General features: G+C 44.5%; 1 protein-coding gene across 5 annotated transcripts in view; it reads right to left on the reverse strand.

Moving 5' to 3' along the window:
* Positions 1-12,930, reverse strand: part of LOC106609678 (oxysterol-binding protein-related protein 8) — a 164,830-nt gene that overhangs the window by 6,969 nt on the left and 144,931 nt on the right. For 3 of the 5 annotated variants that reach the window (XM_082977806.1, XM_082977807.1, XM_082977808.1), the window contains 3 exons: positions 3,688-3,824; positions 1,471-1,656; positions 704-860 (listed from right to left, as the gene is read on the reverse strand). In XM_082977806.1, the coding sequence (XP_082833932.1) occupies positions 704-860; positions 1,471-1,656; positions 3,688-3,824 (480 nt within the window). The remainder of the gene's footprint in view (positions 1-703; positions 861-1,470; positions 1,657-3,687; positions 3,825-12,930) is intronic. The other 2 variants (XM_082977805.1, XM_082977809.1) reach the window with 1 other exon arrangement.

Below are 12,930 nucleotides of genomic sequence, written 5' to 3' on the forward strand. Positions count from 1 at the left end.
CCAAATGAACTAACCAACTAAAATTAAACTAACCAACCAAATGAACTAACCAACCAAATGAACTAACCAACTAAAATTAAACTAACCAACCAAATGAACTAACCAACCAAATGAACTAACCAACTAAAATTAAACTAACCAACCAAATGAACTAACCAACCAAATGAACTAACCAACCAAATGAACTAACCAACCAAATGAACTAACCAACTAAAATTAAACTAACCAACCAAATGAACTAACCAACCAAATGAACTAACCAACCAAATGAACTAACCAACCAAATTAAACTAACCAACCAAATGAACTAACCAACCAAATGAACTAACCAACCAAATGAACTAACCAACCAAGCACCCATTAAAGCCTTTAAAGCGCTCAGAGACATCAACAACCAACCTTCTTAAAAACGACAACAGAATTATCCAGAAATCATCTAAAAAATGACAACAACCACATGGCGGTAGGTGGTGGGGAAACAGTCAAAACAAAATGGCTGTACGAGACAACAGGCTGGGCAGTGCGGCGCGGCCCACACGGAACAGAAGCAGCCACAGGCGATGGTTGTGAATGGAGCTGGAGAAGACTTTTAGAGCAAGCTGCAGTGGTGGCTGGTGACAAACTGAAGTGGAGGAGGTGTAAAAAAAATAAATCAAGAAGTATAAAAACAACTCAGGGAGCGCTGTTCGGTTGGCCAACCTACCTGGCACTTGCAATTGCCATCCCTCCTGGGGCCCTGGTTACTGAGACTAATTACACTGGCAGAACGTACCATAGGGGTGCGATGCCGCACTTTAGTCTGGATCCAGCCGTCTTTCTCAAACTGAATCATATCATTCAGCGGATCCCACGGCCGGGTGCTGCGGATGGACACACACACACACACACACACACGAGAGAACATTACATAAACAGATAATACAGTCTGTTGGTATTGACTACCACAGGTAATGTTATGCCAACATGATGTAATACCAGGTCCATCCACTAGGTGTCACAATCCTCCTGTTGATCAGCTCTGGGGTCAGTTCAGATGACTTGACATACATTACATACAAGGTTTTGATGCTACTTCTTGGTCGTCATAGTAATGGAAGCATTGGCAAACTAATATAGTCTAACATCTCTATAAACGTTAAATATAGCCTCAAGTTTTTCCTGGCTCTGCCTGTCAATAGAGAATTTAGTTACATAACATCTCCACTAGATGGCCCCTCTCCTTTAATATATCAATGTGGGAGTAAGATGCATTTGCTCCCAGACAGGCATCGAAGGTCAGTCTCACATTTCACCCACTCATGGCTAACATACAAATATCAGGGAGATAAGCTGATCCTAGAACTGTAACTTCTACTCAACTTCAACTAACGGGTCACGTACCAAATTACACCCTATTCCCTATATAGTGCACTACTTTAGACCAGAGCCCTATGGGGAATAGAGTGTGTGAATTGGAGATAAGGAACTCACTCGGCATATCTGTAATGCCATTCTCCGGTTACGGGGTCCTGTTCAAAGAGCCCGGGCGCCCAGTCCTCACACTTGGCCTTGCGCTCGCGGGTTGACTTCCTCTGAGCCTCCTCCAGGATAAACTTCTCATTGGTGGCCTCTGTCTGGTCCTTGTTGTTGATGGCCCTTGTTACATGCTGCCATAACCTGGGAGGACGGAGGGAGGGAGAGAGAGAGAGGGGGAGATAGAGAGAGAGAGGAAGAGTGAGAGGCGAGAGAGAGAATGATTGAGAGGTTGGAGGTTAGAAAAGTCCATGAAGAGAGAGAGATATATAGAGAGATATATAGAGATATATATATATAGAGAGAGAGGGGGGAATGAGAGAGAGGTGGGAAGAAAGATAGTGGGGAGAGAGAGAGATGGGGGAGAGAGAGAGAGAGAGAGAGAGAGAGAGAGAGTGGGGAGAGAGAGAGAGAGAGAGAGAGTGGGGAGAGAGAGAGAGTGGGGAGAGAGAGAGAGGGGGAGAGAGAGAGAGAGAGAGAGAGAGAGAGTGGGGAGAGAGAGAGAGTGGGGAGAGAGAGAGAGAGAGAAAGAGAGAGAGATACAGAGTTACAGACAGCAGGGAGCTGATGAGCAGCTTGTTTTAGATACAAAACAAATCCATTTCAATTGTAACTCAGAAGAAGTGAAAATTGCTCTTTTCCTATTTTATTCTCGGTGTGGACTTTCTTCTTCATTACTTGCATTTCAAGTGACTTCCTGTGATGAGTTGAAAAGGACATGACGAGAACAAATAAAGAGCCAACGAGGGGAAGGAATGAGATGATGAATAGAGGAGAGAGGAGGAATAAAGAGCTAACGAGGGGAAGGAATGAGATGATGAATAGAGGAGAGAGGAGGAATAAAGAGCCAACGAGGGGAAGGAATGAGATGATGAATAGAGGAGAGAGGAGGAATAAAGAGCTAACGAGGGGAAGGAATGAGATGATGAATAGAGGAGAGAGGAGGAATAAAGAGCTAACGAGGGGAAGGAATGAGATGATGAATAGAGGAGAGAGGAGGAATAAAGAGCTAACGAGGGGAAGGAATGAGATGATGAATAGAGGAGAGAGGAGGAATAAAGAGCCAACGAGGGGAAGGAATGAGATGATGAATAGAGGAGAGAGGAGGAATAAAGAGCTAACGAGGGGAAGGAATGAGATGATGAATAGAGGAGAGAGGAGGAATAAAGAGCCAACGAGGGGAAGGAATGAGATGATGAATAGAGGAGAGAGGAGGAATAAAGAGCTAACGAGGGGAAGGAATGAGATGATGAATAGAGGAGAGAGGAGGAATAAAGAGCCAATGAGGGGAAGGAATGAGATGATGAATAGAGGAGAGAGGAGGAATAAAGAGCTAACGAGGGGAAGGAATGAGATGATGAATAGAGGAGAGAGGAGGAATAAAGAGCCAACGAGGGGAAGGAATGAGATGATGAATAGAGGAGAGAGGAGGAATAAAGAGCTAACGAGGGGAAGGAATGAGATGATGAATAGAGGAGAGAGGAGGAATAAAGAGCTAACGAGGGGAAGGAATGAGATGATGAATAGAGGAGAGAGGAGGAATAAAGAGCTAACGAGGGGAAGGAATGAGATGATGAATAGAGGAGAGAGGAGGAATAAAGAGCCAACGAGGGGAAGGAATGAGATGATGAATAGAGGAGAGAGGAGGAATAAAGAGCCAACGAGGGGAAGGAATGAGATGATGAATAGAGGAGAGAGGAGGAATAAAGAGCCAACGAGGGGAAGGAATGAGATGATGAATAGAGGAGAGAGGAGGAATAAAGAGCCAACGAGGGGAAGGAATGAGATGATGAGGGGAGAGAGGAGGAATAAAGAGCTAACGAGGGGAAGGAATGAGATGATGAATAGAGGAGAGAGGAGGAATAAAGAGCCAACGAGGGGAAGGAATGAGATGATGAATAGAGGAGAGAGGAGGAATAAAGAGCTAACGAGGGGAAGGAATGAGATGATGAATAGAGGAGAGAGGAGGAATAAAGAGCTAACGAGGGGAAGGAATGAGATGATGAATAGAGGAGAGAGGAGGAATAAAGAGCCAACGAGGGGAAGGAATGAGATGATGAATAGAGGAGAGAGGAGGAATAAAGAGCCAACGAGGGGAAGGAATGAGATGATGAATAGAGGAGAGAGGAGGAATAAAGAGGGGAGAAAGAAAAGAGTCGGTGGGTCTCTTCATACCTCTCAGACTCATAGTCTCCCTGGTCCTCAGGAGGCACAGTGCAACGTGTTAGTCTGCTCTGACGCAGCTCTGCTGTGGGGTTCCAAAACGTTTCCACCACCCCCGTCTTCTTATCGTTGATGAAGATTTCACTGTCCTGGAGGAGCCCGACACACAGGAAGACCCGGTTAACACAGTTACACCCCCCCAACACACACACAGAGGAAGACCCGGTTAACACAGTTACACCACCCAACACACACACACACACAGGAAGACCCGGTTAACACAGTTACACCCCCCCAATACACACACACAGGAAGACCCGGTTAACAAAGTTACACCCCCCAACACACACACACAGGGAGACCCAGTTAACACAGTTACACCTCACAACACACACACACAGGAAGACCCGGTTAACACAGTTACACCCCCCAACACACACACACAGGAAGACCCGGTTAACACAGTTACACCCCCCCAAACACACACACACAGGAAGACCCGGTTAACACAGTTACACCACCCAACACACACACACAGGAAGACCCGGTTAACACAGTTACACCCCCCAACACACACACACAGGAAGACCCGGTTAACACAGTTACACCCCCCAACACACACACACAGGAAGACCCGGTTAACACAGTTACACCCCCCAACACACACACACACAGGAAGACCCGGTTAACACAGTTACACCCCCCCAACACACACACACAGGAAGACCCGGTTAACACAGTTACACCCCCCCAACACACACACACAGGAAGACCCGGTTAACACAGTTACACCCCCCCAACACACACACACAGGAAGACCCAGTTAACACAGTTACACCCCCCCAACACACACACACAGGAAGACCCGGTTAACACAGTTACACCCCCCCAACACACACACACACACACACGCTCAGACAAAAAACATTCAATGAGAAACACACACAGAGAAATACAAAAACATCTACACACCAAGCAGACAAACATTCAATCACTCACCAAACTGTCTGACATCCTGTTATCTGCCTACAACCACTGCTTCTTATTAGACACCAAAGTGTTCCATCACCCTGACCTACCAAAACAACCTGGCTATGTGCCCTGGTCAAAAGTAGTGTACTATATGGGGAATAGGGTGCCTTTATGGGATGGAGGTAGTGTTAGTGATGTTTAGGTACAGCTAATCTGACTCAGACAGTCCTCCTAAACAGGCTGAGAGAGCTGTATTGAACGATCTGAGGACATGGCTAATATATATATATATATAAATAAAGGGAACACTTAAACAACACATCCTAGATCTGAATGAATGAAATAATCTTATTAAATACTTTTTTCTTTACATAGTTGAATGTGCTGACAACAAAATCACACAAAAATAATCAATGGAAATCCAATTTATCAACCCATGGAGGTCTGGATTTGGAGTCACACTCAACATTAAAGTGGAAAACCACACTACAGGCTGATCCAACTTTGATGTAATGTCCTTAAAACAAGTCAAAATGAGGCTCAGTAGTGTGTGTGGCCTCCACGTGCCTGTATGACCTCCCTACAACGCCTGGGCATGCTCCTGATGAGGTGGCGGATGGTCTCCTGAGGGATCTCCTCCCAGACCTGGACTAAAGCATCCGCCAACTCCTGGAAAGTCTGTGGTGCAATGTGGCGTTGGTGGATGGAGCGAGACATGATGTCCCAGATGTGTTCAATTGGATTCAGGTCTGGGGAACGGGCGGGCCAGTCCATAGCATCAATGCCTTCCTCTTGCAGGAACTGCTGACACACTCCAGCCACATGAGGTCTAGCATTGTCTTGCATTAGGAGGAACCCAGGGCCAACCGCACCAGCATATGGTCTCACAAGGGGTCTGAGGATCTCATCTCGGTACCTAATGGCAGTCAGGCTACCTCTGGCGAGCACATGGAGGGCTGTGCGGCCCCCCAAAGAAATTCCACCCCACACCATGACTGACCCACCGCCAAACCGGTCATGCTGGAGGATGTTGCAGGCAGCAGAACGTTCTCCACGGCGTCTCCAGACTCTGTCACGTCTGTCACGTGCTCAGTGTGAACCTGCTTTCATCTGTGAAGAGCACAGGGTGCCAGTGGCGAATTTGCCAATCTTGGTGTTCTCTGACAAATGCCAAACGTCCTGCACGGTGTTGGGCAGTAAGCACAACCCCCACCTGTGGACGTCGGGCCCTCATACCACCCTCATGGAGTCTGTTTCTGATCGTTTGAGCAGACACATGCACATTTGTGGCCTGCTGGAGGTCATTTTGCAGGGCTCTGGCAGTGCTCCTCCTGCTCCTCCTTGCACAAAGGCGGAGGTAGCGGTCCTGCTGCTGGGTTGTTGCCCTCCTACGGCCTCCTCCACGTCTCCTGATGTACTGGCCTGTCTCCTGGTAGCGCCTCCTTGCTCTGGATACTACGCTGACAGACACAGCAAACCTTCTTGCCACAGCTCGTATTGATGTGCCATCCTGGATGAGCTGCACTACCTGAGCCACTTGTGTGGGTTGTAGACTCCGTATCATGCTACCACTAGAGTGAAAGCACCGCCAGCATTCAAAAGTGACCAAAACATCAGCCAGGAAGCATAGGAACTGAGAAGTGGTCTGTGGTCACCACCTGCAGAACCACTCCTTTATTGGGGGTGTCTTGCTAATTGCCTATAATTTCCACCTGTTGTCTATTCCATTTGCACAACAGCATGTGAAATTTCTTGTCAATCAGTGTTGCTTCCTAAGTGGACAGTTTGATTTCACAGAAGTGTGATTGACTAGGAGTTACATTGTGTTGTTTAAGTGTTCCCTTTATTTTTTTGAGCAGTGTATATATATATAAACACACACACACACACACACACACACACACACACACACACACACACACACACACACACACACACACACGTTATTCCCAAGAACCCGATGACACTAATGGCATAGAGCTGGCCGGGGTAATTACCCAGAAAGCCAGAGGAAGGTGTGAGATAGAATGACTGAGGTGATAGTTATGCAGAGGAGTGGTCAGTTCTAACATTGACCCATTATCTGTCTGTCAGTCTGTGTCTGTCTGTCTGGCTGTCAGGCTGTCAGTCTGTGAGTCTGTGAGTCAGTCAGTCAGTCTGTCTGTCTGTCAGTATGTGTCTGTCTGTCTGCCAGTCTGTGTCTGGCTGTCTGTCAGTCCGTGCCTGTCTGTCTGTCAGTATCTGACAGTATCTGTCCGTCTGTCTGTCTGTCGGTCCGTGCCTGTCGTCTGTCAGTCCGTGCCTGTCGTCTATCTGTCAGTCTGTCTGTCATCTGTTTTTGTCTGTCTGTCTGTCGGTCTGTGTCTGTCTGTCAGTCTGTCGGTCTGTGTCTGTCTGTCTGTGTCTGTCTGTCAGTCCGTGCCTGTCGCCTGTCAGTCCGTGCCTGTCGTCTGTCTGTCCGTGTCGGTTGTCTGTCTGTCAGTCAATCAGTCTGTCAGTCAGTCAGTTCTTGTCTGTCGTCAGTCAGTCAGTTTTTGTCTGTCGTCTGTCAGTCCGTGCCTGTCGCCTGTCAGTCAGTCTGTCTGTAGTCTCTCAGTCGTCTGTCAGCCTGCCTGTCTGTCGTCTGTCAGTCTGCCTGTCTGTCATCTGTCAGTCTGCCTGTCTGTCAGTCTGCTGTCTGTCAGTCCGTGCCTGTCACCTGTCAGTGTCTGTCTGTCTGTCTGTCTGAGGCCCAGCTTGGAGAGAACACAGTAAAAGCCAGCTGGTTCCAGCAGAAACCCAAATAACAAAAGATATTGATGATGATATACTGTGTACGCAGCCTGTCACCCTGACAAACTAACAGATATTGATGATGATATACTGTGTACGCAGCCTGTCACCCTGACAAACTAACAGATATTGATGATGATGATGATGATATACTGTGTACGCAGCCTGTCACCCTGACAAACTAACAGATATTGATGATGATATACTGTGTATGCAGCCTGTCACCCTGACAAACTAACAGATATTGATGATGATATACTGTGTACGCAGCCTGTCACCCTGACAAACTAACAGATATTGATGATGATATACTGTGTATGCAGCCTGTCACCCTGACAAACTAACAGATATTGATGATGATATACTGTGTACGCAGCCTGTCACCCTGACAAACTAACAGATATTGATGATGATGATGATATACTGTGTACGCAGCCTGTCACCATGACAAACTAACAGATATTGATGATGATATACTGTGTATGCAGCCTGTCACCCTGACAAACTAACAGATATTGATGATGATGATGATATACTGTGTACGCAGCCTGTCACCATGACAAACTAACAGATATTGATGATGATATACTGTGTACGCAGCCTGTCACCATGACAAACTAACAGATATTGATGATGATATACTGTGTACGCAGCCTGTCACCATGACAAACTAACAGATATTGATGATGATATACTGTGTACGCAGCCTGTCACCCTGACAAACTAACAGATATTGATGATGATATACTGTGTATGCAGCCTGTCACCCTGACAAACTAACAGATATTGATGATGATGATGATGATATACTGTGTACGCAGCCTGTCACCCTGACAAACTAACAGATATTGATGATGATGATATACTGTGTACGCAGCCTGTCACCCTGACAAACAAACAGATATTGATGATGATATACTGTGTACGCAGCCTGTCACTCTGACAAACTAACAGATATTGATGATGATATACTGTGTACGCAGCCTGTCACCCTGACAAACTAACAGATATTGATGATGATGATGATATACTGTGTACGCAGCCTGTCACCATGACAAACTAACAGATATTGATGATGATGATGACGATATACTGTGTACGCAGCCTGTCACTCTGACAAACTAACAGATAGTGATGATGATATACTGTGTACGCAGCCTGTCACCCTGACAAACTAACAGATATTGATGATGATGATGATATACTGTGTACGCAGCCTGTCACCCTGACAAACTAACAGATAGTGATGATGATATACTGTGTACGCAGCCTGTCACCCTGACAAACTAACAGATATTGATGATGATGATGATATACTGTGTACGCAGCCTGTCACCATGACAAACTAACAGATATTGATGATGATGATGATATACTGTGTACGCAGCCTGTCACCCTGACAAACTAACAGATATTGATGATGATATACTGTGTACGCAGCCTGTCACCCTGACAAACTAACAGATATTGATGATGATGATATACTGTGTACGCAGCCTGTCACCCTGACAAACTAACAGATATTGATGATGATGATGATAAACTGTGTACGCAGCCTGTCACCCTGACAAACTAACAGATATTGATGATGATGATGATAAACTGTGTACGCAGCCTGTCACCATGACAAACTAACAGATATTGATGATGATGATGATATACTGTGTACGCAGCCTGTCACCCTGACAAACTAACAGATATTGATGATGATATACTGTGTACGCAGCCTGTCACCCTGACAAACTAACAGATATTGATGATGATGATGATATACTGTGTACGCAGCCTGTCACCATGACAAACTAACAGATGATGTGATGATGATATACTGTGTACGCAGCCTGTCACCCTGACAAACTAACAGATATTGATGATGATGATGATATACTGTGTACGCAGCCTGTCACCATGACAAACTAACAGATATTGATGATGATATACTGTGTACGCAGCCTGTCACCCTGACAAACTAACAGATATTGATGATGATATACTGTGTACGCAGCCTGTCACCCTGACAAACTAACAGATATTGATGATGATGATGATGATGATATACTGTGTACGCAGCCTGTCACCCTGACAAACTAACAGATATTGATGATGATGATATACTGTGTACGCAGCCTGTCACCCTGACAAACAAACAGATATTGATGATGATATACTGTGTACGCAGCCTGTCACTCTGACAAACTAACAGATATTGATGATGATGATGATATACTGTGTACGCAGCCTGTCACCATGACAAACTAACAGATATTGATGATGATGATGACGATATACTGTGTACGCAGCCTGTCACCCTGACAAACTAACAGATATTGATGATGATGATATACTGTGTACGCAGCCTGTCACCCTGACAAACTAACAGATAGTGATGATGATATACTGTGTACGCAGCCTGTCACCCTGACAAACTAACAGATATTGATGATGATGATGATATACTGTGTACGCAGCCTGTCACCCTGACAAACTAACAGATAGTGATGATGATATACTGTGTACGCAGCCTGTCACCCTGACAAACTAACAGATATTGATGATGATGATGATATACTGTGTACGCAGCCTGTCACCATGACAAACTAACAGATATTGATGATGATGATGATATACTGTGTACGCAGCCTGTCACCCTGACAAACTAACAGATATTGATGATGATATACTGTGTACGCAGCCTGTCACCCTGACAAACTAACAGATATTGATGATGATGATATACTGTGTACGCAGCCTGTCACCCTGACAAACTAACAGATATTGATGATGATGATGATAAACTGTGTACGCAGCCTGTCACCCTGACAAACTAACAGATATTGATGATGATGATGATAAACTGTGTACGCAGCCTGTCACCATGACAAACTAACAGATATTGATGATGATGATGATATACTGTGTACGCAGCCTGTCACCCTGACAAACTAACAGATATTGATGATGATATACTGTGTACGCAGCCTGTCACCCTGACAAACTAACAGATATGATGATGATGATGATGATATACTGTGTACGCAGCCTGTCACCCTGACAAACTAACAGATATTGATGATGATGATGATATACTGTGTACGCAGCCTGTCACCCTGACAAACTAACAGATATTGATGATGATATACTGTGTACGCAGCCTGTCACCCTGACAAACTAACAGATATTGATGATGATATACTGTGTACGCAGCCTGTCACCCTGACAAACTAACAGATATTGATGATGATATACTGTGTACGCAGCCTGTCACCCTGACAAACTAACAGATATTGATGATGATATACTGTGTACGCAGCCTGTCACCATGACAAACTAACAGATATTGATGATGATATACTGTGTACGCAGCCTGTCACCCTGACAAACTAACAGATATTGATGATGATGATGATATACTGTGTACGCAGCCTGTCACCCTGACAAACTAACAGATATTGATGATGATATACTGTGTACGCAGCCTGTCACCCTGACAAACTAACAGATATTGATGATGATATACTGTGTATGCAGCCTGTCACCATGACAAACTAACAGATATTGATGATGATATACTGTGTACGCAGCCTGTCACCCTGACAAACTAACAGATATTGATGATGATATACTGTGTACGCAGCCTGTCACCCTGACAAACTAACAGATATTGATGATGATGATGATATACTGTGTACGCAGCCTGTCACCCTGACAAACTAACAGATATTGATGATGATATACTGTGTACGCAGCCTGTCACCCTGACAAACTAACAGATATTGATGATGATATACTGTGTATGCAGCCTGTCACCATGACAAACTAACAGATATTGATGATGATATACTGTGTACGCAGCCTGTCACCCTGACAAACTAACAGATATTGGATGATGATATACTGTGTACGCAGCCTGTCACCATGACAAACTAACAGATATTGATGATGATATACTGTGTACGCAGCCTGTCACCCTGACAAACTAACAGATATTGATGATGATGATATACTGTGTACGCAGCCTGTCACCCTGACAAACTAACAGATATTGATGATGATGATATACTGTGTACGCAGCCTGTCACCCTGACAAACTAACAGATATTGATGATGATATACTGTGTACGCAGCCTGTCACCATGACAAACTAACAGATATTGATGATATACTGTGTACGCAGCCTGTCACCCTGACAAACTAACAGATATTGATGATGATGATGATATACTGTGTACGCAGCCTGTCACCCTGACAAACTAACAGATATTGATGATGATGATGATGATGATATACTGTGTACGCAGCCTGTCACCCTGACAAACTAACAGATATTGATGATGATATACTGTGTACGCAGCCTGTCACCCTGACAAACTAACAGATATTGATGATGATGATGATATACTGTGTACGCAGCCTGTCACCCTGACAAACTAACAGATATTGATGATGATGATGATATACTGTGTACGCAGCCTGTCACCATGACAAACTAACAGATATTGATGATGATATACTGTGTACGCAGCCTGTCACCATGACAAACTAACAGATATTGATGATATACTGTGTACGCAGCCTGTCACCCTGACAAACTAACAGATATTGATGATGATGATGATGATATACTGTGTACGCAGCCTGTCACCCTGACAAACTAACAGATATTGATGATGATATACTGTGTACGCAGCCTGTCACCATGACAAACTAACAGATATTGATGATGATGATGATGATATACTGTGTACGCAGCCTGTCACCCTGACAAACTAACAGATATTGATGATGATGATGATATACTGTGTATGCAGCCTGTCACCATGACAAACTAACAGATATTGATGATGATGATGATGATATACTGTGTACGCAGCCTGTCACCCTGACAAACTAACAGATATTGATGATGATATACTGTGTACGCAGCCTGTCACCCTGACAAACTAACAGATATTGATGATGATGATATACTGTGTACGCAGCCTGTCACCATGACAAACTAACAGATATTGATGATGATATACTGTGTACGCAGCCTGTCACCATGACAAACTAACAGATATTGATGATGATATACTGTGTACGCAGCCTGTCACCCTGACAAACTAACAGTCTCAGCATGTATTCAACAGTGTCTCTGGCCTTTGGTGCAGAAAACAGCCCATTTTACATTTAATTGGTGACTTAAATCTACATACAGTTTGGATGCATTAAGCAGGTAGGTGAAAGTGCATGTTCGGTGGCCTCCATTAAAACTTCATCAAGGTCAGGTCTCCTGACATAATCAAAGTCAGTTTGACCTTTGGGGTGGAAAATAACAACTTTCCATACTTCGAAACATTAAAAAAAAAATGTATATGCATGTGGGCTAGGGGGCAGTATTCGGAAGTTCGGATGACTGACGTGCCTGTTACTCAGGCCCAGAAGCTAGGCCCAGAAGCTAGGATATGCATATAATTGGTAGCATTGGATAGAAAACACTCTGAAGTTTCTAAAATTGTTAAAATAATGTCT

This window comes from Salmo salar, chromosome 07, assembly GCF_965601325.2.
Source record: "Salmo salar chromosome 07, fSalSal1, whole genome shotgun sequence".
Taxonomy (NCBI): Eukaryota; Metazoa; Chordata; class Actinopteri; order Salmoniformes; family Salmonidae; genus Salmo; species Salmo salar.